At 32.6% G+C, this 27127-nt stretch overlaps 1 protein-coding gene across 4 annotated transcripts in view; it reads left to right on the top strand.

The window, feature by feature from the left end:
• Positions 1 to 27127, top strand: part of LOC126735327 (pre-mRNA-splicing factor ATP-dependent RNA helicase PRP16) — a 229036-nt gene that overhangs the window by 101446 nt on the left and 100463 nt on the right. For all 4 annotated transcript variants that reach the window (XR_007660373.1, XR_007660372.1, XM_050439283.1 and 1 more), the window contains exons 3-7: positions 14497 to 14760; positions 14879 to 15023; positions 15084 to 15319; positions 15377 to 15508; positions 15568 to 15795. Coding sequence is in view for 2 of the 4 variants with exons in the window: in XM_050439283.1 (XP_050295240.1) it covers positions 14497 to 14760; positions 14879 to 15023; positions 15084 to 15319; positions 15377 to 15508; positions 15568 to 15795 (1005 nt within the window). In the remaining 2 variants the exon portion in view is untranslated. The remainder of the gene's footprint in view (positions 1 to 14496; positions 14761 to 14878; positions 15024 to 15083; positions 15320 to 15376; positions 15509 to 15567; positions 15796 to 27127) is intronic.

The following is a 27127-nucleotide window of genomic DNA, read 5'->3' as shown; positions in this document are numbered from 1 at the left end:
ATATTCTAGATATTTAACAATTATCGCTAAAAATTACACTGGGGTTACCACGGCGGGAAATAAATCGTTTTAGTGTCATCAGAAAATATTCAGTGGATAAGCTAGACACCAATTCTATGTGAACAGCCTTTGTGCTCATACACACAAAAATTGCTAAATAACATTTAGTAATTGATGCTTTTCTTAGCTTGGAAGATTTTATTAAAAACGGACCGTCAAAATCTACACCTACTTTTTCAAATGGTCGACAAATATTAACCTTATATTTTGGTAAATTTGCCATAATCTGTTGATTTGAGTGAGCTCGAAATCGATAACATATTACACATTTTCTTATTATACGTTTGGTTTCACGCAAACCATTTAATGGCCAGTAAGTCAATCGGAAATTAGATAAGATATTTTGAGGTCCAGCATGACCTAAACGAATGTGTTCTTGTTTGAGCAAAAGAGTTGTTATGTGGTTATGTGAAGGCAGAAGGATAGGATGTTTTTGTCTATGAGAAATATTAGCTTTTCCAACCGACCACCAACACAGAGAAAACCGAGATGATCAATAAATTAGTTTAACATTAATAAGTTTTTATTTGATAGTGGTTTATTATTTTTGATTTCTTTTGAGAAATATTTAGATTGTATATTTTTAATTATAATATCAAGAGCAACTTGTAATTCTTTAACAGTTAAAAATCCTTTCACTTTTTGCAAATTTGGCTTTAAGTTATTTGTGAAACGAATAATATATGCCACTATTCGATGTAACCGAGGAAATTTAGAAAATTTTATTCCTAAATCAGACCAAAAAGTGTTTTTATTTTCATTTGTAATAACTAAGGCGATTTTTCTCTCTTTAGGTGGATTTGTTATGTTAACATTGGTATTGAAATCATTTATGTTTGTAGCATCTTGCAAAAAACTAGGACCATTCCACCATAATCGTGACTTTAAAATGTCATAAGGTAAAACGCCTCGTGATAACAAATCAGCAGGGTTTTCAGAAGATTTAATGTGACGCCACTTTATTGGTTAATTCTTGGATTTGTGAAACTCTATTGGCCACAAACACAGACCATCGTGAGGGATGTGACGGAATCCAATACAGTGCTATTTGGGAATCGGTCCAGAGATTTACCGAGTTTATAGTTATTTTATTTTCAAAAATTGAAATAATCTTTTTAATGAGTTTCGATAAAAGATGCATTGCACATAATTTAAGTCTCGGAAGTGATACTGTTTTTATTGGAGCAACTCGTGACTTTGAAGTTATTAAGTTACAGGAAACTGAATTATCAGTATAAATTGTCTGGAGATAAATGCATGCAGCATAAGTTTTCATGCTTGTATCAGCAAATCCTTGTATTTCAAATCTTTTTATTCTGAAATAGACAGCGAGGTATTTGTACATTTTCTAAATAACAAATATTGTTAACGAAATTGTGCCATTCTTTAAGAAGAGATTGATTTAGAAATTCATCCCATGAGATTTTTGACAACCAAATTTGTTGCATTAAAATTTTACCAATCATAATGACGGGTCCAATTAAACCAAGAGGACCGAACATCTGAGCTATCATTGAGAGTACTTCTCTTTTAGTTACTACAGATTTATTTAAAATTTTGGGAATAGTCGAAAATGTATCATTTTGAGGATCCCAAGATAGACCTAAAACTTTATTATTTATATTTTTGTCTTTGATATAATATGTAGGGGGTGAATTATCAATACAATATTTTTTAAGGAATTGAGGGTTATTAGAGCACCATTTATGTGTGTGAAAGTTTGCGGAAGTTAATAGTTTAATTCAGAATACATGGATTCCAGATCATCATAATTATCACACCCAGCTAAAATGTCATCAACGTAACATTGGTTGAGCAGTGCATCGGCTGCATGTGGATATTGTGAAATATTTCTTTCAGCAATTTTTTTAATACCCTAGTAGCGAGATATGGAGCACTATTAGTTCCATATGTAACTGTAGATAATTCAATACATTGCAGAGGTTTATCAGGATTTTCAGGCCAAATAATATTTTATAGGAAAGTTTGTTCTGGATTAACCTTTATTTGCCTGTACATTTTCTCTATATCGGTAGTACAGACATACTTAAAGAGCCTAAATCTACAGAGAATGTCATATAAGTCAGGTTGCACTTGAAAACCCTTTAGAGTAATATTATTAAAAGAATAACCTGAGGTAGTAACTGCAGATCCATCCAACACTACACAAATCTTGGTGGTTACACTATTTTCTTTTAGGATACAATGATGAGATAAAAAATATTTATTATCGCCACTATCATTATGGATTTCTAGAGGAACAATTCTTGCATGATTTAATACCAAATATTCATCAATAAACTTGGTATAATCTACTTTTAATTTTTTAATTTGGGGGTTCTTATTAAATCGATTTTCCAGAAACCTTTTTTTAGCCATTGAAAATAAATCACCAAGTTTTTGAAATTTATTGTGGATTTTTAGAAGAAGATTAACCTGAAAGGTTCCATTTTCTAGAATTTTAGTGGTTTTTGCAAAATTTTTTTCTGCTAGTTTTTCATTTGAAGTGAGATAAGATTGACTAGGTATGTCTTCTAATCTCCAGAAATTAGTAAGAGTTCAATCCCGATCAGAGTTTGATATTTCAGTTGCTGAAAGCAGAGAGACACTTTCATTAATCAGGGTGACATGACTTGTTTGTGTTAAAAACTTGTTTCGATATTGCGTGATATTGCCAGCTATAACCCAGCCTATATACGTATTTTGTAGATAGGGCAAGTTTTTTCCCAACTTAAAGATTCCTTCTTTTAGCAAATCATAGTAAAGATCAGCACCAATAATGATGTCTATCTCTGAAGGAGTAGAGAAGCTTGGGTCTGCTAATTGGAAATGTCCAGGAATATTTAAACCGGTGGTATCAATAGGAACTTGTGGCAGATTACATGTTATTTTTTCCAATATGGCACAAGGTACTAAAAACTTTTGATCTAAATGAACATTAGAGTAAATGAAAATATCAACCATTTTGTTGAATATTGACGAATTTTGAGATATACCTGTAATGTGTAATAAGTGATCATAAGGAGTATATTCCAGGATTGATACAAGTTTTTTAGTTATAGACGAATTTTGACTTCCAGTATCTAAAAGAATTTTAGCTTGTACAGGGGTATTATTGAGAGAGTACAGAGTTGTTAGACACTGCTGTTGCTAATAAAATATGATAATTTTTTGTTGAAAGAGCTGATAGCATTGAAACTTCGGGTGACTCTGCCTGAGTCTGGTCCTGGCATTCATTTTGTAGATTATTTTCTTTTGAAGGTTGTTGATTACATATCAGACTTGTGGTATTTTGATTAGAGGGTGGATTGTTTGAATGTGATGGTTTATTTTGAGACAAGACAGGTACAGGATTTTGTGAGAAATTTCTACTTAAAGAATTAATATGCAAACGTGTATGATGTCTTCTTGAACAAATTGAGCATCCTTGAGAGGAGCAAGAGTTTTCGGTATATTTAGTTCCTAAACAATTAATATACATTTGTTTACTGTGAATAAATTTAGTTTTTTTCTGTATGCTGTAAGTTTTTAAATTGCTGACATGAATAAATTCTGTGTCCATCACCTGAGCAATATATACAATGTTTATTAGATAACGGTGTTTCCAGTAAACGATAACTTATTATTTTCAGGGGGCTTAACAACAGTATTACTGGCAAAATGAGAAAATCTGTTATTTCGAGGTTGTAACAACACATCTTTCTAAGGTTTAAAAGGTTTTTGAGAAGGCAAATTAGAGATTGTCAGATTTTCTAAGTAGATTTTCTACTATAATTCCAGAAAACAAAGGAATATTAATCTCTGGCAATTTAACATTATGTGACATATGAGGTGACCTGTTGCTGTTGGACATATGAGGTGACCTCTTGCTGTTGGAATAATTGGCTGAGGTTGTGCAGAGGTAGTTTGTGAAGGAGATAAAAAATCAATTATATTTTTAAGTTCAGTTAGAGCTCGAACATATCTGTCTTCAATTCCTTCCCTATCTTCATTATCACTACATTCTACATCCAAAACTTCAATTTTGTCTTGGATTTCTGAGTACTAATTAAGTATCATTTAAATGTTTTTCTCTAGCCTTAAAAGCATTAATCTCATTTTCAGTGTCTTTGTTTTTTGATATCCAATTTATTATTCGAGTTAGAGAAGTTTTAGCACATTTACGAGCAGTTTTCAAGTCATCCATTTTATAAAAACTTAAAACAAATCAGATATCAGAGGCGAAATTTTGCAACGTCGCGCGAGTACGAGTGCCTGCGACAGAGCACCGCCCCGGCCAGCTCGGGGACGGGATGCATATTCGTATCTAGCGTATCATATCGCAACCGATATTCACCTGAAGACGACTCGTAAGCAGCGCGTGTGAACGCACCATGATACTATTACTGGCAGTAATAGTATCATGTGAACGCACTGTTTCAACCAAGGCTTCGTAAATAGCGTTCGACATCGCATAATGTGTACAAATTATGCCATTTATTATTTCTTATCCCCTTATATAAAAAACTTTAAGTTTTTCTAAAAAAAATACAGATACAAAAGGTGTTCCTACAATATTGATCTATGATATTTTAATATTGGTATATTTATTGCGTCATTATATACAGGGTTATGACAAAAAGTTGCGTAGTCTCGACATATTTTGTTTAATATATTATGGATCTACTTTAAATTATTGTTTTTGGGTTACCGATGTTTGAAAAAAGACATTTTACAGGAATGCAAAATATAAACTCGGAGAAAAATGACTTTCACATTCATATCTTAGTTGCTGATAAGGTATGCTATGATATCAGTGACAGAAAGAATACTCAAAAATTGCTAAAAAATTGTTTTTTTTTGTTCTGCCCTGTAGTTGGTATCATCATACCCCTTTATTAAATTTATTAAACACTTCAAACCGTTTCCATTTTATAGTCTTTCAAAATGCTTAAAACTTTTCAAACGTGTCGGTTACTCAAAAAACAGTTGAAAGTACACCTTCACCAAAATGTGTCAAGAATCAACAGTAGATTTAGAAAATGTAGAAATATAAAATGAAGTTAGTTGCAATTAATTTTTGGTTAACAAAGGTAGGTAGAAATAAAAATCGACATGTCCGAGCGTTTTTACATAATACAAACTCCTGAATTTTAAGCGAATTTGTTCGGAGCGCGTTCTCACTGTATATTTAGAGAAAGAAAACGAAAGGTTATTTAAATAGTAAAATTTGTAGTATTCCATATAAAAGTAGGTTTTTCGTTACAAAGCTCAAATTAAAAGTGGGATCAATTTTTAAAATAAATGTTAGAATCATACAGAAAAAAAATACACCAAACGTATAATTTGTTTTAATACGTTTTTCTAAACGAAAATGTACGTATCCGTACAACGTACATACATTATTATATGTTTAGGCAATAGAATATTTTAATGTTTGCTAATATTATAAGCTTTGTTCTATAGGCCATTACTGAATATTTGTTTTTGTCAAGTAAATAATATTAAATTATAGAAAAATAAAATAAATACTCTATAAACTAAACAAAAAATAATACTAAATATATTTAAAATGAGGAACATTCATATTGCGTATTATAAGATAGAGGAGATAAGGACAATTATTTGTTATCTATTTCGTGCGTCCACTGCATATCTACTTTGCAAACTTGTTCTCCTAGTTTTGGATATTTTGTTGAACACATGCTTGCAGATTATGAGGGGCTTTCAATTTTTTCTTTGTCAAAGATGCAACTTTCGTCCCAGCTTGAAGTTTTCTACGTCCGCAAGCATGGACCTGCCTTCTTACGATAGACGTAGGTTGCACCGATATTTTTTTTCTTTTCTGGATATTTTTTGATGTGTAGACGATCTGACGACTTGAAAATTACGCTTAGGTTTAAAATCATTATGCGACGATCTCATTAATGTGGAAGAAAAATTGATATTTTTATTATACGAGTTTTTGCAAACCTCAACTGCTGGTATAAATCCATCTGGATCTTCATCAATGGACTTCTTGACCGTATCGCCAAGTTGACTTAAAAAATTTTCCCATTTTTCTTTTACATTTTCTCTTTTACTAAAATCTTCTGTTTCTTCGCTAGTTCTAGTAGCTTCACCAGTTTCAAGCGATTTATTTATTATAGTGTTAAAACTATCTAATACTTCAGTGCTAATGTCCTTTTCTATTATTTTTCTTGATTTAGTTACGTTTTTTATTTTGAGTGGCAAAAACGGTTCGTCTCTTGCTTTATTTCCGGTAGCAATTTTATATAATATATTTTTACTATCTAGTGTCAGTGTATTACATACTTCATCTATATTATAATTAGTTATTATTGCGGATTGATGTTTGTATATACTTCCACCTTCACCTTGGGGACAAGAACAGATATTTATTTTCATATCTACGAAATATTTTAAATCCTTCGATTTGCAGCTTGAGACATAAAATTGCATATCAGCCAGATCACACATTTGTTCCGGATAAACATCTTTAGCATCTGGGCATAAACGTTTTAAAGTTGACCTAGTAACCTTTCCAAATACGAGATCCAAAATGCGTTGTTTGTAGTAATTTTCGAATTCAGTAATCACAAAATCTGTAAGTTGTGGCAAATTGTAAGCTTTGGTGCGTTCAAGCGGTATATCTTTGAACAGGCGGAACATCACTTCAATATAATTGTTTGTGTTAGTACCTCTTGTGATGAAGGACTTCCTATAGTATAAACACCACATCTCAATTTTTTCAAGATTATCACTAATAAATTCTTTATATTGAGGATATTGGTTAAAATTTTCAAATATATTTAAATTTTCTTGCAGTTTTTCTTTGGTATTTGACATCAATATTTCGCGAAAGATATTGTAAAGTGTTCGTCTATCTTCTTTTTGTATATTATTTTTCACCATCGATAGCCATTTCCATACAGATTTACGTACATGGAAGGTACAGAGCAAAAATGTGGACTGTGGCCAATACTGTTTTACGTTTAAACACATTACGTTCTACTAGGTCATCATCAGTAATAATTAGAGCAGGTTTAATAGTTGGCATTATTTCTAATAAATTTTTAACTCCAATTGAAAATACTTCTTGTTTCTGAGATGTGGAAACAATACATCCCAATGGTATACCACCTGCTGCTGATTGCGTTGCAAAAAAGTATAACTTATAGGATTGAACGTCGCAATTACTAGTTGCATCGACAAAAAGTATTTCAGATGACTGCTTTAACATTCTTGCTGCTCGCTGCATTATAGTTGAACATAATGCTTATTTTCTATATCTCTCTCTAACTTGTACAATACTGTCGAGTTGTTCAAGTTTTCAGCTAATTTGCTGAACATACCTTCACCAGTAGCTTCGCCATAGCTAGCCTAAAAAGGTATTAAACTTTGAGTCTAGAAATATGTAAATATCGCCAGTGAATAATTTTAATATATTTAACTAACAAAATATTTATTAGCTTAATTGTGAATCAATTTCAGATGTAATAAAATACGCAACTAAATAAAGTGTCTGATTAAAAATATGAATAGAACTTGCAAAAAAGTTACAACATTGAAAGTAGTATTATTACAAAGTAACAAAGTATCTCTAGCATTATCTACGCATAATTTAAAAAAAAATGGATTCTTATTTCCGATCCCAAAAAACTTCAAGTATCATTTTTTTATATTGAAATGACAAAAATTTATTTTTTTTGAAAATGAAACTAACGCTCGGAACCTCGGTAATAATAATTAACATTACATAATTGCTTGCCTAAAATGGAACGTTATTTAAGTAACCATTTTTCAAGACGATGTCTCTTCAATCTCTCAAGGTAAATATCTCACCCTAAGCAGGGAGTTTTATTTTTCAAAAAAAGAGAAATATTTAAACTGCAACTAGAAAGTTACATTCTCAAAAGTTAAGTAGTTGTAAAAAAATATAAATGTTATTTGCGTCAATTACCTTAAAATGTTTTTTCCATAAATTCCCAAAATCATTTTTAGTTGGAAAATAATATCGGTCCATAGCAATCGAATCGTATTGATCTCCCAATTCTTCAATTTTCTTAAAGCAGAAACTATGATAGGCAGAAGAGGGAGAATGTCCTTTATTAAAATAGTCCAAAATTTCCTGTATCGTTTCACATCCTATTGGTCTTTTAATTAAAGCAGCCGCGCTAGTAATAGTATGCTTTTTTGCTTTAGAAGGATCTGTTCGAATTGTCCGTTTAATACTCCATGCAGTTTTTGTTGTTTTCATATATTCCGTAACCCATTGCTAAAACCATAATTTAAAATTGTTGGATATTAAAGGCTCATATTTTTAAACTAGCCACTTTATTCAAAAATACAAAATTAAAGTCAACGAATATTATTAGTATTATTACACCATTCAATAGAAAACAAATCTGAATAAAAAGACGAAAAGTGGAAAGTTCTATCTTATTTTTTGCGAAAATATATAAAAAAATATATTTAAACTGGTATTGTATTAAAATAAGAAATCTATATACGGAGTGGTGATTTTTAACTTGCTACCATTGGGATATCCTAAATGGTAAGAGACAGAGCATCGGTAAAATTAAAGATGAGTTTCGTTCTTTAGTGACCTATTCCAATCCGTTCTCAAGTTATAACAAAACTGAAAACTGCAATGTTTTTATTCATGTTGCAACTTTTTTATCTATTTGACAATTTTTTAAGGAAACTCGCTACATTTATATGATTGATTAGCAGCTTTTTATTAACATTATGATCGATTTTCAAATTCAAATGACCACCCTGTATAGCAAAAATTCAGAGATATTAAAAACATAACCTACATAACCTCTAAATTCTGAGATACTATAGTTAAGGTTGTTTAATAAATAATGTGTTTTACTTTACTTGAATGTGTATCAAAGAATTAATCAATTACTTGAAGATTGTATCAAACAACTTACCTCAATCTCAGTGACCTCAACAAACTTTGTTCTAACTGAATTGCTATCAGGATCTTCATAATAAATATAATTTGGCGGTAAATTGTCCATTGTTACTTCCACTTACTCTAACAATAATAGTCACAAGAATTTATTGCGATATGGCATGCTGTTTACGTAATTCTAGTCCGCATACATGCGTTCACGCGCGCTGTTTTCTTAACGAACTTGGGCAGCATTCGCAGCTCTTCGGCGTGCAATACGCTACGCTAGTTACGAACATGATACTAATACTGGAGAAGATAAACCCACGCGCATGAGATGAGCCTATCTGTCTCGCACGCCTGACGTCAGTCGATGACAAATTTCCCCAGGAACAGCTTTTAATACATGAACAGAGTTTTAATACATATTACATTTTAATATGACTTTTCGTTTTTGCTTTAGATGTTCGATGGTATTTTGTGTGTCAAATATGGCAGAGTTTATTAAATTATAATAATTCAATTTTTTTGTTCATGGTGTACTGTGCAGTTGTGGGTTGTTCAAGCAACAATGGAAGGATTGTGTTTGCCATGTAATGGAAAAGAAGATTCATCAGAAAATAAAATATTTTTTTAAAAATATTCTTTTTCATTTGCCTTTTCCATCATGGTTTCAGAAAATTCCATTCTTCGCCACTGGTCTTCAGGAAATATTTCCTGAGTTTTTGAATACTTGAAACATTTGTACCCATATTTTTTCCAGATACGAGCAACAGTTATTGCTCATTCCCAGTTCCTCTCCAACACTTCTAGTGGAATGTGTCGAATCAAGTTCTAGGGTACTGCAAACCATTTCTTCCCGCCGTTCTATATCCTGGACCACTTCAACAGGTGGTTCTTGACGTTTGGTGTGGCATTTTTTACAATCTTGAAGACAAAAAGATCTAGTCTCAAAATTTGTAACCACATTTAAAACCGTTTTTGCACAAGGAATCGGTCTATTCTCAAATGTCACTGAAAACAAATCTCTACATTGTACTGCCGAATTTCCTCCATAAAACCATTTAATTAGTTGAACTCTTTCGGAAGGGGTATAAACAGCCATAGTGAAAAAAACACGAAAATAACGCTTAAAAATTATTAATGCGACGTGCAGTAACACGGCAAAGTGATGTCTGCTGACTCCCGGCTCAAAAAATAAAAACGAAAAATTCCGCCGCCTGCAAACCATTATTTTGGGTAATACGGGTGTTGCCATTATTTTGGGTAATACGTATAACACGATCTGTATATATATATATACAGTTTTTTTAAAGAGTATTAAAATTGAATAAAATAGTTCCTAAAGAGAAAACAAAATTTTTATCTATTTAAAGTATAGCCAGCTTATTTTATAGAAAACAAATATCATTTATAAATGGAAATATTTAGCAAAAAACACTACAGAAGGTGTAAGCTGCTGATCAGCAATAATTTAAAGACTACATTTAGAGTGAAAGGTTTATAACTTGAGTCCAAACAGTTTTTTACTTACTTAGTGAAATAATAAAGATTCAGTGTATATAATACTACAACACATAAACGTTAAAGAGAACAAAATAGAAAGTTACTAATCTTTTTGTCATCACAAAATACTTTATCGGGCTTCTTCACATAGAGATCCTTTTTCAAAGGGCTAAATCCGTGCTGCCATTCCTCGGGAGTAAAAATTGGAAAATTCTCTGTAGTATCAACACGATTATCCGGCTCGAGGGACCAGACCTCCATTTCTGGTCATTCGAGCCGTAGCCTTCGAGTAGGGTTTTCCTGAATCCCCAACATGTAAGGGGAGTGCAACAGTTAATGTTAAACCACGTAAAACCGCGTAACTGATTCTACTATTGACTTCGAAGGACCACAACCATAGGTTGAATTTTATCCCAGGAAAGGCAAAAGTTACATTAAAACATACATAAGGGTTACTTCTTTACATCCCTTTAATATTGTAAAAAAGAATCCGTTTTTTTTACACGTCACTACTTCAAATGCATAATACTTCACACTTATTTACCAAACACTTACATTTAAGGGTACAGCAAACTTCTAATACTAAAATTACTTTCACTTTTAACAACACTTGGACTACAGAGAAAAACTGCTAGTAAAAAGGCCAAAATTTAAACCTTTTACTATTTTTAGAAATTCCGGGAAATATTTCTTATACGGAGATCAAGCGCATCGATAGTGTGAGAGATAAAGATCTACTAAAAAGACTTCCTTCGCATCTGGAGTTGCTTTTACGTAATCGTTAAGCACGATTCGTACTTATTAGTGAATAGCGTATTTGGTGCAAATATTTAATTGTGACTTTGAGAGTATTGTGGTTTTCACAACAATTAGTGAAAGTTGATTTTTTGAGCAAGAAGCCATGTTGACATGAAGTAATTCGACCAGCTATTTCACTCAATAGGCGCTCAAAGACAATCAATTCCAAGGCTTAGAGCTCATACTAGTAATTGAGCGGTAGAGGACCAAAACATTCTGGGATTTGTTCGTAACGCAGATTCCACATCTCTTAGGTAGTTGGTGTAGGCAGCTTTAACTTCAGATTTAACCGAAGTTCTTGTGGAATGGTATCTGGATCTCCAGTAGAGATATCTGGATTTTCTTGATTTAAGATAAAATTTATACTTAAGCTTAATAAGTTTGATAATCTCAATGGTAAACCACACTGGTTATTTTCTATTTTTTTAACATAACTTAGGTACTAATTTATCAAAAATTTCATTTAATGTAGAATAACAAGTCTCAGTGACAATATTAACATCAGTAGATTCCTCAAGATGATCCCAATTCTGGGAGGCAAAGATATTATACATCAGTAAACAGCTAGCCTCTCTAAATCTGGTAGTTGAGGTAACCTTGCAATGTTTTCCCTAAAGGTAAATAACGTCCTAGACGTTATTCGCCTTTAACAGGAATCAAAGAATTCTGAACGCCATCAACCCCAAATCAAAAGATGCAATAACAAGATCCAGAAGAACAAACACCATTACTGTTTCTAAGTTGGTTTACCTGGAATAAATTTTTAAAAGAAATAAATGTCTTAAGAACACTTAAACAGTCGCTGCCGCACATAGGGTTTACATAACTAGGAATGTTAAAGGTGCCGATAATGGCAAATTCCAAGTTTCGTTTACCTACAAGGTTAGCCTCAATTTTCTCAAAAAAACGTTCATACAAATTACAGCCACTGTTAGGGACGAAATATAGCAGCAAGCAAGCAGGAAATATCACCAACTGGTATCCCAATACACACTGCTTCCTGATCATCATCAGAAATTTTAACTTCGGTAGCAATGAAGCTGTCTTTAATTGCAAACAATACACCAACGTCCTGAGATTTATCCGTTCTACAACTATCCCTTTCAAAAATAAGTCTGTCCTTAAAGCTAAAGTCTGCATTACTAATGGAATCATTCAACCATGTTTCCGGCAGTGCAACCAAGTCAAAATAATTAAGAAGTAAATTACTTTTAAGTTGGTTTAATTTTGTTTGTATGCTTTTACAGTTTTGATAAAATATAAAAAAATCATTAGTTAACTGGCGGCTATTTTTCTTAATTCCTCGTGAAAATTTACACTAGAAGAATTATTGAGATTTTGACTAATAGAAAGAGCATTATAAACAGAAAAAGATAAGTCAAAGACCACTCTCAGTTGATTTACCATGAATTGGGGAGTCGATACCAGGTGTGTCATCGTTATATATTATCAAGGTTGGGTTGACTGACTACCATATTATTAAGCACAATATATAACAGCTTTTATTACGGTGATAGTGAATAGCCGAACTGATCAGTGCCGATAGTCTAGAGTTGGATTGTCTTTTGCCCTGCGTATTACAACTATTAATGAAATTAATTTGATTGGAAGAAAACTTGTCAAAATTAAAAACTAAACCTCCCACATATTATTAAAGAGAGCTAAAGGTTTAATAAAACTTTGGGCCACAAATGATTTATCAAGTTGGTTTCTTAAATTAATGACCACACCCCTACCCATCTGATCACACAGAAGAAGCAGTCGTTTTTGAGAGCTGCCGATTAATCTATACAGACAGTTTGAGGCTTCGTCATGTTATTCGTTAAATGATGGTACATCGGTAGCTGCATTTATCGCTGGAGTGCTGTTATCTAACGAGGACAGATCAGTCTGAGAGCATGTGTCTTTACGATCTGGAACAGAGTTTTTCAGAAAAAGTAATTTTTTTAAGTTTAGAACACTTTGAATATGGTTTTAATTTTCTTCAGTTAGCCGAGATTTGTATATGTGAAATAGAGAGTCCCTACTATGTTTAAGATTTTTAGTCTTATCATCGAGTGATTCGAACTTATCAACCAAGGACCGGTTTATCTCCGACAACTCGGCGTTTTTGGTTAGAAGTCTAATAAATTCCTTCTTAATTGTAATCAGTTCATCCTTGTTTGAATGTTGGTGTCCCGTGCTTTAACTGCCAAAAAGACTTCATCGTCCCAAGCTTTAGTTCGCATCTGGAGCCGTTTGATGTGATCATCTTTCAATTTCTTTTCTGCAATTAATCCATAAAGTTCGGATCCAAGATTTGATTTTAAGTCACCGACTTCTGCCTCGAGTTTAAAGATATATTTGGTTTTTTAATTGAATTTTGAGAGATTCATACTGTTGCGATATGTCAGTGATAGGAAACACATCTTTGCAACTGTTACGTTAATAGAAAGAGATTGACCTGTTCTGGATGGTAAAAGCGTCAATCTCAGCAGCAGTTAAGTTAACACAAGACTTACAGAAGAAAAGTCTGCAATGGTCACAGGCAATTTCAAAGAGCTCACCAATTTTAGAATTAGGATGACATTTAAAAATCCATGCTTTATTGCATGATGTACAGCTTAAATCCATGTTGAGTAAAATTCTTAGACAACTTCTCTGACAATCACTCCACAAAAATAAAACACGATTAAAGCAAGAAAAAAAATATTGTCTCAGAGAATGGACCCACTGGAATCTTGTTGATTGTTTATCTATGGATGTTGTGTAATAAACTTATCTTATGGAAAATCGATTTACTCAAAATTGGTATATCCCAAACAGTGAGAGGCAGGTTTCTCTTTGGAAAAAATGCCAACTGGGGAGGGGGAGGCAACAATTTTTTAAAGTTGCCGGTTTCTCTTAGGCGATTTGCAAATGAGTAAACATAGAGTGATGGAGAATATTTAAAAAAAAACATTCTGGTCAAAACCCGGATGAAAGCAGTTTCGCTTGTTACTAAAATAAAATCCTCATTAATTTTTTCTATTTAAACATGTTGCATGAAATATGACAAGAATTTGCCTGAAAAAAAGTAGCGCGTGCAGATATGTGCCATTATATATTGCCTTTATTTTGATTTACTTTCGAATCAGTTTAATTGTCAGACTGTATTACAGCGTGTAAGTAAGTACTTCCACAATAAACCGTCGGGGCTCTCATTTCGCGATAATCTGTTTCATAATAAAACTATATATTTTGTTGTTTATTTTATTTATCTTATTTAGGTTTGAACGAAGAACAGGTGAAATGGGATGCCACAGAAGATAGAGAAAACTGGGAGGAAGAACAGAAACGGCTTGACCGAGAATGGTATAATATGGGTGAAGGATATGATGATGAAAACAATCCATTTTCCAGCGTAAGCGATGAATACACTAAAAAAAAAGAAGAGCAGTTGGAGCAAAGAAGGAAAAAACGACTTAGCGCCCAACAACGACAAATAAACAAGGATAATGAGCTCTGGGAGAGAAATAGAATGCTAACTTCAGGTTAAGTGTAATGATTATTAAAGTGATAAAAATGAAATACTTGATTATTACAACAGCCCAAAAATATTCATAAACGTCGTAACAAAAAGTTTTTGCCGTAATGCTCTCTATATTTTAGGTGTGGTACATTCGGTAGACTACAACGAGGATTTTGATGAAGAATCGGTTGACAGAGTACATTTGTTAGTGCATAACATTGTTCCACCATTTCTTGATGGGAGGATTGTCTTTACTAAGCAACCTGAACCAGTTATACCAGTGAGGTGATTATCAAACGCTAAATACTGTGACTTGTAAAATATAAAATTTCTTTATATTTACAGAGATCCTACTTCTGACATGGCCATGGTAGCCAGGAAGGGATCCCATTTGGTGAGAGTTTTTAGGGAACAAAAAGAAAGGAAGAAGGCTCAGAAAAAACACTGGGAATTAGGTGGTACGAAAATGGGAAACATTATGGGCATTAAGAAAAAAGAAGATGAAGAAGAAAAAAAGTTTAATAAAGAGGACGACTGCACTGATTACAAGGCCGACCACAAATTTGCTGAACACATGAAGAGTAAGAAGGTATCTATATAAAAAGTTTATAAGTTTTATTGTGATCTCTTTCATTTAGGGCCTGGAGAAGCATCAAGTGACTTTGCCCGGAAAAAATCAATTGCTGAACAAAGGCGTTATCTGCCAGTATTTGCTGTAAGGCAGGAACTTCTTAATGTCATTAGGGAAAACAATGTTGTCATCATAGTGGGTAAAAATCTCTGTCTTTATTTTCATAACATCTTACATAATAAATCGTTTTGAAAATAGGTGAAACTGGTAGTGGTAAGACCACCCAATTAACGCAGTACCTTCATGAGGACGGTTATAGCAAGTATGGTATGATTGGATGCACTCAGCCAAGAAGAGTAGCTGCCATGTCAGTAGCCAAAAGAGTAAGTGATGAAATGGGCACAAATTTAGGAGATGAAGTGGGGTATGCTATCAGATTTGAGGACTGCACATCTGAGAGTACAGTTATTAAATACATGACTGACGGTGAGTGGAAATTCTAGAATGGTTTTAAATATTCCTTGTTTGTGCTAGGTACAGGATTTTCGTATCATTTATTCACTGATAGGTGCGTTTTGCAGATGTTTATTATATATATATTACAGGGGGGCTAACCGAAACGGCGGCCATGTCAGACTCAACAAACGCTCGGACACGTCAAGTTAGATTACCACGAGGAAACATTTTCAGAGTATAATACCACCCCCATCTGTCATTCCTTTACTTATTTTATTTTACTTAATACTATATACTATTAACTTTACTTTAGCGGTTCTTAAACTATTGACTATTTAAATATTTAATGCAGTTTTTTAGAAAATAATCGCAATTCTTTGTCAAACAATTAATTTATAACAATCATACATAAGCACTAGTCCAACAAATGCTGAAAATGGCTACCGTTAACCTCTATGCAATAATACAGATCAATTCGATTTTGTTCAATTCGCCGTCGCACATTTCGTAGCATCTGAAGTTATCTGTTGGCATTCAAATGTAATATTTTCGCGCAATTCTTCTATTGAAGCTGGTTGAGTAGCATAGATTTTACTCTTTAGGTGACCCCACAAAAAAAAATCCAGAGGCTAGGCAACCGCACGGCTTATTCAACAGAGCCTCTCCGTCCAATCCAGCGACCAGGATACTTCTCATTTAAATAATTGCGGACAGCTATTACCTATTGAAGGGGTGCACCATCCTTCTGAAACATCAACTCGTCTTTAACGTATTGATTGTTATTGTCATTTTCAATCATATTCGTGATTGCCAAATCGATAGCTTCTTGTAAGGTTTAATTTTCAACCACACCAAAAGTTTAATTTTTCGGGATGTTGAGTATGTGCTTCGTGATAAATGTGTGGATTGTGGTCCGACCTATAACGGCAATTATAACGGTTTACAGTACCGTTTAAGAAGAACGAGATTCTGTATTATTGTATTATTATTCTGTATTATATACAGTGCTTTCATTTCAAAACGATCCACCCTTAATTACAGGGGGACGTTTAATTATGCATTTACTGAAGTTCTGTCATCACCTCCTTCCTTACCTCCAGCTAACCTCACTTTAATATGTCAAATGGGAACCCCCATCGTGTGATACATCATAGTAAGGAGCGTAAAATTCTCTATTCAACGGTACCAAAAAAATTAAATCGGTAAATGTGTAAGCAAATAGTTAGCGAAAATGTCTAGAAATAATGAATATTTTATTTACGCCAAACTTTGGTATGTCAAATGGCTACCCCATGGTGTTATACATTATTTTAAAGGGCATTCGTTATGCTATCAATGGTTGTAAAAAAAAATTGATTGACCAAGAAGCAATTAAAGTGTAAATCGGTAGGGTAGAAAAACAAATTTAATTAGTTAACAAATTCATTTTATTAAATGTTCAAAATGCGCGCCGTTATTAGCAAGACAATAAAAAAGCCTATTTTCAAACTCCTTACGAACATTGGCAATAGTCTGCCCGCTAATTTCTCTGCATTCTTGAAATATTCTATTTTTTAAATTCTCAATACTCTCAGGTGGGGTTTTATAAACTTCGCTTTTTAAGTAGCCCCAAAGAAAAAATTCTAGTGGGGTTAGGTCCGGAGACCGCGCAGGCCATTCGATTGCACCACGTCTGCCAATCCTTTTTTCTCGAAAATTTTCATCAAGCCACTCTCGACCTACCAAAGTGTAGTGCACGGGAGCTCTATCCTACTGAAAATGTATATTTTCATTCAATAATATGGCACCATGTTGATCTACTTGATTTTCCATAGATTGGATGATGGAAGGGTATATTGCATTTTCTAAAAGGTTTAAATAAATTTTGCCAGTCACATTTTCTTCCAAAAAAAATGGCCCGATTATTTCATTCCCATAACATTAATTTTTTGGGGATATTGGGTATGGCCTTTTCTGAAAAACATGCGGATTTTCATTATCCCAGTATCTACAGTTATGTCTGTTCACCAGGCCATTTAAAAAAAAGGTCGATTCGTCACTGAAGCAAATGTTCTTCAATAAATGGGGATCGTCGTCAATTCGCTGGCACATCACTTCACAAAATTGAATTCTCCTATCAAAATCATCTTCTCCGAGTTCATGAAGAATATGAATTTTATAAGGAAAGAACTTTTTTTTTTTTAAACTTTATGTACGGAACCAGTGGAAATATTTGTTAGTCTGTGGTATAGACGGCCTGTGGTATAGACAAAGTTGGATCCATAGCAAATTGTCCTAGTACTTCAACTGGGCATGCTTCATCGACAACTCTATTTTCATATTTTTTCTTATTGCAAATCGATCCCGTCTCTTCAAATTTTCGTATCAATTCTAATACGTATTTATGGCTCATGTTTTTATCTTGATACCTTTCATTAAATGCTCTCGCGGTTCTGCGAGCACACCGATCTTGAGCTTCATAAAGGAAAATTATTTCTATTCTTTCGGCTAGCGTATACACCATTTTATTAACTCACTGTTTTAACTAAAATTGATGAAAATTTATAAGACTGCAAAGATTTTTGCAAAAAATTTGAAGACACTCTTTTTTCTCGTAAATAACGGTACACATTCTTTACTTAAAAAAAATAAATAATTTGCTTGAACTAAATGTACTGTTTGTTGCCACTCATTTTAACTTCTAAATTGCTTGTATTTTTTTTTTTTTTTTTTTTTTTTTTTTTTTTTTTTTTTTGATGATCTATTATAAAAAATGTAAGAATTTTAAAATGATGTAGGTACCACATTAAAAGTATTCATTTAAAATACCAAAGTTTGACGTAAATAAAATATTCATTATTTCTAGACATTTTCGCTAACTATTTGCTTACACATTTACCGATTTCACTTTTTTTGGTGCCGTTGAATAGAGAATTTTACGCTGCTTACTATGATGTATCACACGATGGGGGTTCCCATTTGACATATTAAAGTGAGGTTAGCTGGAGGTGAGGAGGTGATTGACAGAACTTCAGTAAATGCATAATTAAACGTCCCCCTGTATATCTAATTTGATGTGTTTTTTTTTTTGTTTTAAGAAAGTTATTAAGGGTGGATCGTTTTGAAATGAAAGCACTGTATATAAATCTGTATTATTGCATGGCTTATAACGATGGCAATTTTCAGTATTTGTTGGACTAGTGTTTATGTATGATTGTTATAAATTAATAGTTCGATAAAGAATTGCGATTTAATACAGTTTTTCCAAACACCCAACATTTAATACAGGTTTACCAAAAATCTATATCCACTATTCCATTTAAAATTTTTTAAGTTAGTTCCACCCTGGCGAAGAGATGACAGATGGGGGTGGTATTATACTCTGAAAATGTTTCCTCGTGGTAATCTAAATTGACGTGTCCGAGCGTTTTCTTTTTAAAACATTTACAAGCCCGACATGGCCGCCGTTTCGTTTTCGTTTAGCCACCCTGTATATAGAGCTCTCGTCAAAGAGAAATAAAAAAAATAAATAAATAATAATTTCTTTTAATGTTAATCACCTTTAAATATGCCTTCTTAAACAGTAAATATAACTTCTTAAACATGCTATTACTTGATAACTGATGTGTAGAGAGAAAATAATAAACAAAATAACATGTCTTAGAGACATGTTTTTTTTAAATGATGGGATGCAAAATCACTCATATTCTCCACCACACCACGTAGATAATAATAACAATTTTGAACTCGTTACATTAGATTACACTAATTTTTTTGTGTTTATGGATATTGTGTGTACTTATAATAACGTAGGTACATGTTTTAGAACAAGCTGTATAAAATATAAGACAATATTAAACAGTTATGTAAGTAAGTATACAAAAATGAAAATTATAATATAACGAAGTGGTATATTCTAATGAAAATAGAAAAACGAAACAAATGTAATACAAAAATTGTCATTTACAGCTCAAGTTCTAGATGGGTTTTGAATTTCCATGCCTCTATTATGCCTAGGATCTATGATTTCAGGGAGACATTTAAAATAAAAAATCTTTAATTTTTTTATCATTTTTTCTTTCCAAAATGAATCATTTATATATAAATAGTAAAAGCAATGTGGCATTCTTATTCCATATTTGCAGCCATTCTAGGCCTAAACTGATCCTTTTTTGGCTTCCTAATTTTTCGTTTAGAATAATAAACTCTTGACTTTCGTTCTTTTTTTTAAAATAAACATAAAAAACTTAATAGTATAAAGAACATCGTGCAGAAAATTGGAACACCTTCGCAATAAAATACTTCTAAGTGAAATCCCAATCAACATTTCAATTTTACATAATATTGAATTGCTGTTGACGAGTAGCCGATACCGTCGTTTGCACAAATCAATCCGAACAAGCGTCGCGCGTTTCTTGATTTATTTCACGCTAGCCCAGCCGCGCGTTGTTGTCATATGATACTAAACTTATCGGCGGTTCAAGAAATTGTAAGAAAATGCCTGAATTTTGTATTTTCATTCTCGAAGGTTTATTATTAATTTTTTTGAAATAGTTTTTTAATATAATATTTCTAAAGTCGATGTATCTAGAGACGTATGGATAGATTTTTTTATTTATCTTTTTGGTTTTTAAATAAAAAATCAAAATTTTAGAAATTAAAAAAACTAGCACCTATCAACTCTTGAAAAAAATATGTACTTTTTATTAATGAAAACCGCATTAAAAAATATTGTAAAATAAAAAAGTTATCCAGGACACAGAAATTCATGGGTGAATAATCCCCTTTAGTGGACAGTCTCGTTGGTTGTCTCTGGTAAAGTCTAGTGCAACGATATATTAGAATGGTCACCCGTCAAAACACCAGCATTCCACCTGCCAAACAATGTAAATAAAAGGTGGATGACATTGTTTGGCAGGTGGAATGCTGGTGTTTTGACGGGTGACCATTCTAATATATCGTTGCACTGGACTTTATCAATCTGTTTCACTGCCTCCGCCATTGAAGTAACATTACGATTCAATATAAAAATACAGTCCACGTTTTTAGCAGCGAAATGTAGTTTTATTCATACACAAGTTAAGAGAAAACACCCTTAGCCAATTGGGCTAATCATCCTTTGCTCCATCGTGCCTAATTATAATCCAGTTAGTATAAATAAACATTGAATTTGGTGCGAAATATCAATGGCCGGCGGCGTAAACAAGCACTGGTAAGTCCCCATATAAGTCCTCTCTTTCCATCCTATTTCAAATCGTATAGCACGTTCTCAAATATATTAACAGAAATTTTTAGTTGTTTTTTACAATTTAGACATAATAGTTATATACGCTTGGTTGGGTAAATTAAGGATATTTAGGCCATTATTTTACATTTAAAATATCCACCCTACTACATATTATAATATATTAGGCATCCTTTAATAGCGAAACAATATTATTAAAGCAGGTGGAAGATTCGATCGATAGCTTTGCCGTTCGTGGATTATATTATTGTTATTCGCACAGTTATCGGTAAAATAACGTTTAACGTTTTGAATCTTAATAAATGGGAACTTAGACATTATAGTAAACAGTTGAACATTCCATGGTTGCAATAGGCGTCAACTTAAAGTTGAATTAGTTGTTATTTAGTGAATATTAGTTTTCAACGTAACCTGTTTAACGGTTTTTGGACAATACTTAGACATATATAGACAAATCTTAGTAAAATGGGTAGGAAAACAGCTGCGGTGGAAGAGGATGATAAAGTAAATAGATTTATTAAACGCCGGAAGCAAATCTTAGACAAATTAAAAACCTTTCAAAATTTTATTTTTAGTTTTAGTGAATCTCAATTATCTGAATTGAAGGTTCGCTTATCAAATGTAGAGCCTCTTTGTAGAGAATTTGAGAATATTAGTTTAGTATGTTAAATTAGTATGTTAGATGAGTCTCTATATGATATAGTCAAAATCGCTCTTATCGTGCGGGTGTATCGGATTATCAACGACAAACTTTTGTAGTTACGTTTCATTTCAATTTGCGCAACAACGTTTTTTAACTACAACGCGTAAGATAAACGAAACAGATATATGCAGCGTTAATGTATCAAAAGAAGATAAAATGATAAATGTCAGTGGTTCTAAAACAATTACTTTCATAACAAACAGGCCTGTCTCGTTTCGATTGACGGATAACATTATTTGTCACAAGATAATTTAAATTTCAAATTATGGAAAAGAAAAAGCCTTTTTGTGGATTTCTAAATCCTCAAGCCAAAAAAATGGTACTTAATGTTATTAATTACTTCGAGAACGAAAAAGAAAATAAAGGGTTGCCTAAGAATGTACAAGAAGAAGTAGCTAAAGCGCTTGGAATTAGTTTAAGAATGGTGCAAAAGGTTGCATATGAAAACAAGAACAATCTTATTCCCAAGAAGGAAAAAAAGTGTAAAAGGAAGAAGCCGAAGACTGAAGATTTAAGTGAATGTGTAAAAATGGAAGTAAGGGATAGGATTTATGAACTATATAGGCTAAAAACAAATATAACGCTGCCATTTTTGAGGGATGTTTTAAAGCAAAGCGGCACTTTGGAAATTGCACTTTTCAAAATCAAAATTAATTAAAAGCATAGGTTTTCGCTATAAAAAAGACTGCAATAGAAGATATTTGTGTGAACTACCAAATATTGTGAGCCAACGAATAGGATTTTAAAGACAATATACACAAAATCAAAAATCAAAGTTAAAGAAAGTGGTATTCTTAGATGAAACTTGGATATTTTCAAACGGAAGTGGAATAAAATCTTGGCAAGATGCTGAAAAGACCAAAAATATATGCTGTTGACGAAATAGTACATGAATATGGCCATGAAGTTTTAAGATTGCCACCAAACCATTGTCAGTTTAATGTCATTGAGCTTATATGGGCAGGGTCAAGATCTTATTATGAGAAGATTCGGAAAATGAAGAGTTTTCCGACTCTGTTAGTGATAATGATAGTTATAATTAGTTTCTTTTTTTAGTCAAATTTGTTACTTCATTTTTACACATTCACTTAATCTTCAGTCTTCGGCTTCTTCCTTTTACACTTTGTTTCCTGCTTGGAAATAAGATTGTTCTTGTTTTCATATACAACCTTTTGCACCATTCTTAAACTAATTCCAAGCGCTTTAGCTACTTCTTTTTGTACATTCTAAGCAATCCCTTATTTTCTTTTTCGTTATTAAAATAATTAGTTTTCTTTTTGCATTTCGTTTATTATTTAGGTATGATTAAAAAGTACAAGAAAATTTTTTTTTAAACAAAGTTAAGTAAATAAATTGGTGAATGCGCTGGGAGATAGATATGCCCGGCGCATTCTCAATTTTTTTAATAGTTAGTTTCAATCTTTTTTTGCCTTGTAATGTGTAAATAAATAAAAATTCATAAGAAAACGACATTTTAAAGAACTGTCGTAGCTGCCCTCGTATTTATCTTTTTTAAAAAAGCTAAGTAAATAAATTGGTGAATGCCCTGGGAGATAGAAATGCCCGCCGCATTCACCAGTTTTTTTTTAGTTATTTTTTATCTTTTTTTGACTTTTAACTGATATAAAAGAAAAGATAACACAACTTTTTTAATTTTCTGTGCATCAACGTATAGATTGGGTCGAACGACAAATAATAAATCATAAAATTAAAATGTCATTTTAAAAGTGAGATTGTAACATGAACTTGCCTTTAAACAAAGAAAGTAGTTTTCTGGTCTCTGACTGCACTGCATCACACACAATACAAATTAATTGTTTGTTATTATACCAAAATGTATAGTTTCCCAATAATTATTACAAAAAAACACAATCACACATAAACAAAGAAGAAGACAAGATCAAATAATCGTTAAAAATTAGACGCTGTGCCCTGAAATCGCCAAATTAGTATGTTATGCACATACATAGGGTCATGCTAAATCGTATACTAATTTCTCAAAAATTTAGGTAACAACCATTTTTAAAAGAAATATGTACAATTTTAATGAAAGGCTAGGGAGGCATTTTTGCTCTCATAAAAAAATATGAAATGCTTAGATTTAGATATTATTGCGTAAAGAAAAATTGTTATTGAGAATGCCGTCTATTTCGGACAATTTTTCAAAAAAGAAAAGTAAATATTATGTCTGGCAACTTAACAGAATATCGGGGATTCTAGGCATATACCGATGAGGAGTATACCCCAACGGGCTTTATACTTATGGGCTTTTTCTCGTCATGAAAGGACATAACCAACGGCGATAATTTTTACGGCGTTAAAGGCATCACGTCAGTTAATAATTATGATCTAAGGTGTATACGCGGCTTTAATATGTGACATGACGGCGTTCAATGTATTGTCAAACTCTCAAGGAAATAACATTTTCGCAGCCACTGATTTTTCAATTTGATTCATATTACGTGGTGACCTTTGAACCCGCACGAAGGCGACTATAGTGCCGAATATTAATTTTTTCAAGATGAATATTTTATGTGGATATAAACAGACTAAAAGTAGAACAAAATTGATCAAATTTCAATAGTATTAAACAAATACCTTCAGCTAGTTTAAATCAAGGTCCACAGGTATTTAGTGCAAATGCTAAATTACCAAATATAGGTTTGCCTAAATTTCATGGTGGTTTTGATAAATTTCCTCAATTTTTTGAGACTTTTAAAACTCTCATTGGTAAAAACCCTTAGACCATGAACAAAAATGCTTAGAGCATGTACAAAAATTCTTTTATTTGTTAGACTCTCTTGAAGGAGAAGCAAAAAGGGTTAATTATACAATTGCTTTAGACTTATTCAAAAAGCGTTTTTATATTAAACCTGTTATAATACATTCGCATTTGACAGCATTGTTTGACACTCCGGTGATTAGACAGGGATCTCATGGCAACATACAAGGATTAGTTGATCAAATAGAAAACATCTTACGGCTTTAAAAGCTTTAGAAGTGCCAGTAGAGTATTGGGATAGACTAGTAATATTTTTTTATGTCGAGAAAAATAAATTTAAAGATAAAAAAGAAGTGAGAAGAGAAGTCAATTTCAGACTTTGGTAGTGCTCCGAAACTTAGCAATTTTACAGACTTCTTAAGTAGTAAGGCTAAGATCTTAGATAGAATAAATTACAATAATAGATCTTCTAAAAGTACTCATGGTAGTTTTGCAAAGGCATCATATGGTGCATTTGAAAATAAATGTCATAACCTCAAATGTGAATTCTGCATGAGGTCTCCTTATGTGCATTATTGTAAACAATTCTTAGGATTTCTAGTTGCTCAGCGCATCGAGCAAGTTAAAAGGTTAAAGTTATGTTTGAACTGTCTTTGTTCAAGCCATCAAGTAGATAACTGTACACTATTTGGTTGTAAAAAATGCACATCCAAGCATAATACTCTTTTATACAATGAAAAGATATCACCTTCTAATATAAAAGCTTCTTGTCCAGTGACAGAAGGCTCTCGGCAGCACGATAATGTCGATGAAGAAGTGTTAGTCGCCACTTCTTGCAATAGTGTAGGTAAACAAAATTTCAATCAGATATTGCTATCTACGGCAATTGTTGAAATTAAAAATTCTAGAAATGAATTCATTCAATGCAGAGCACTCTTAGATTTCCCAAGTTAATTTTGTTACCCGAGAACTAGCTAGTAGGTTGGATGTAAAGCTACATAGAAAAAATGTTCCTATTTGCGGCATAAATCAAACAATAAGTCAAATTAATAATGCAACCTATCTAACTTTAAGATCGGTACACAATTATTTTTAAAGCAGAAATTTCTTGTTATTGTCCTTGTTTTAATCTTAGACAATATAACTTCAACTATTTCATTATATTCATTTGAAATCTCAGAACTTGAAATTCCAGAATTTAACAAAGCGGCAAAAATAGATATATTTTTAGGTGCATCAATCTTTTTTGATTTGTTTTGTGTTGGTTAAATTAGACTGGGGAAAGGCAAACCGCTGCTTCAGAAAACTTTTTTAGTTGGTTGGTGTCTGGTCCATTTTCATCAGTTAAATCTGATATTGTTCGTAATAGGCCCGTCTGTCATTATGTTGGGTTTGGTATTAATGAAACCTTAAAAAGGTTTTGGTCAATAGAAGAAGTCGGCATAAAGAAAATAAATTCCTTTAAAGAAATAGTTTGTGAAAATAACTTCATTAGTAGTCTGAGTAGAGAAAAGAGTGGCAGGTTTTGTGTAACTTTACCGCTTAAAAGTAATTGTTTAAATTTAGGTGATTTATTGGAGATAGCTAAACTCAGATTTCAACTTTTAGAGAAAAGATTCTTAAAAAATCCATTATTTAAGAAAAAGTATACAGATTTCATGTTAGAATATAGACAACTAAAAGTCATACGACAAATTATTCCAGAGAAAGAAATCTATTTAGGTATTCCAGTCTATTATCTTCCGCATCATGCAGTATTTAATAAAGCTAGTTCAACTACTAAATTGAGAGTAGTATTCGATGCAAGTGTCAAGACATCTAGTGGAATTTCTCTAAACGATGTTTTAAAGGTTGGTCCGACAGTGCAGGATGAATTGTTTGACATTTTGGTTAGATTTAGGGAGCATAGTGTTATACTTACAGCTGATATCGAAAAAATGTATGGGCAGGTTAGTGTGGCACCTTCACATCGTGACTTGCAGCGGATTGTTTGGAGGAATGACCCACAAAACCCAATAGAACATTTTAGACTTAATATAGTTACATACGGTACTGCATCGGCCTCATCGTCTACAACAAATTGCAAAGGACATCCAGGATACCCATCCTAAACTGAGTAAGAGTTATTTATAAGTCGTTCTATGTTGATGATTTAATTTTAGTGACACCTTCTATAAATGATGCAATAGAGTTAGGTAGGTCTTTCGCTGACATTTTACTTCAATGCGGGTTTCCACTACTTAATTCTAACAAAGTAGAAATTTTGAAAGAGTTAGCAAAGGACACAGAACCATCTCCTGGATATCTTATAACAGATGACAATGCAAATAAAACTTTAGGAGTGTTTTGGCAGGCTAGTCAAGATAGCCTAGAGTATGTTATTCACATGAGACATGTTGGCGCTGGTATGGTAACCAAAAGGTTGATTCTTTCAGTGGTTTCTCAAATATTTGACTCTCTTGAATTAGTTGGTCCTGTCACAGTGAGTGCCAAGGTAATCTTACAAAAGCTATGGAAATTAAAATGGGACGAAGCCATACCCATAGATTTATTAACTTCCTGGAATAGATTTTATAGTAATTTAGATTTGTTAAATTCTATTAGAATTACGCGGCAATGTCTTATAGACAACGCTGTACATGTAGAATGCCACGGGTTTTGCGACGCTAGTGAGACATTTTATGGAGCATGCTTATACATCAAATCTATAGAT

This window comes from Anthonomus grandis, chromosome 4, assembly GCF_022605725.1.
Source record: "Anthonomus grandis grandis chromosome 4, icAntGran1.3, whole genome shotgun sequence".
In the NCBI taxonomy this organism is placed as follows: domain Eukaryota; kingdom Metazoa; phylum Arthropoda; class Insecta; order Coleoptera; family Curculionidae; genus Anthonomus; species Anthonomus grandis.
Note: the sequence above shows the minus strand (reverse complement) of the source record. Positions and strands in the feature narration are given on the sequence as shown.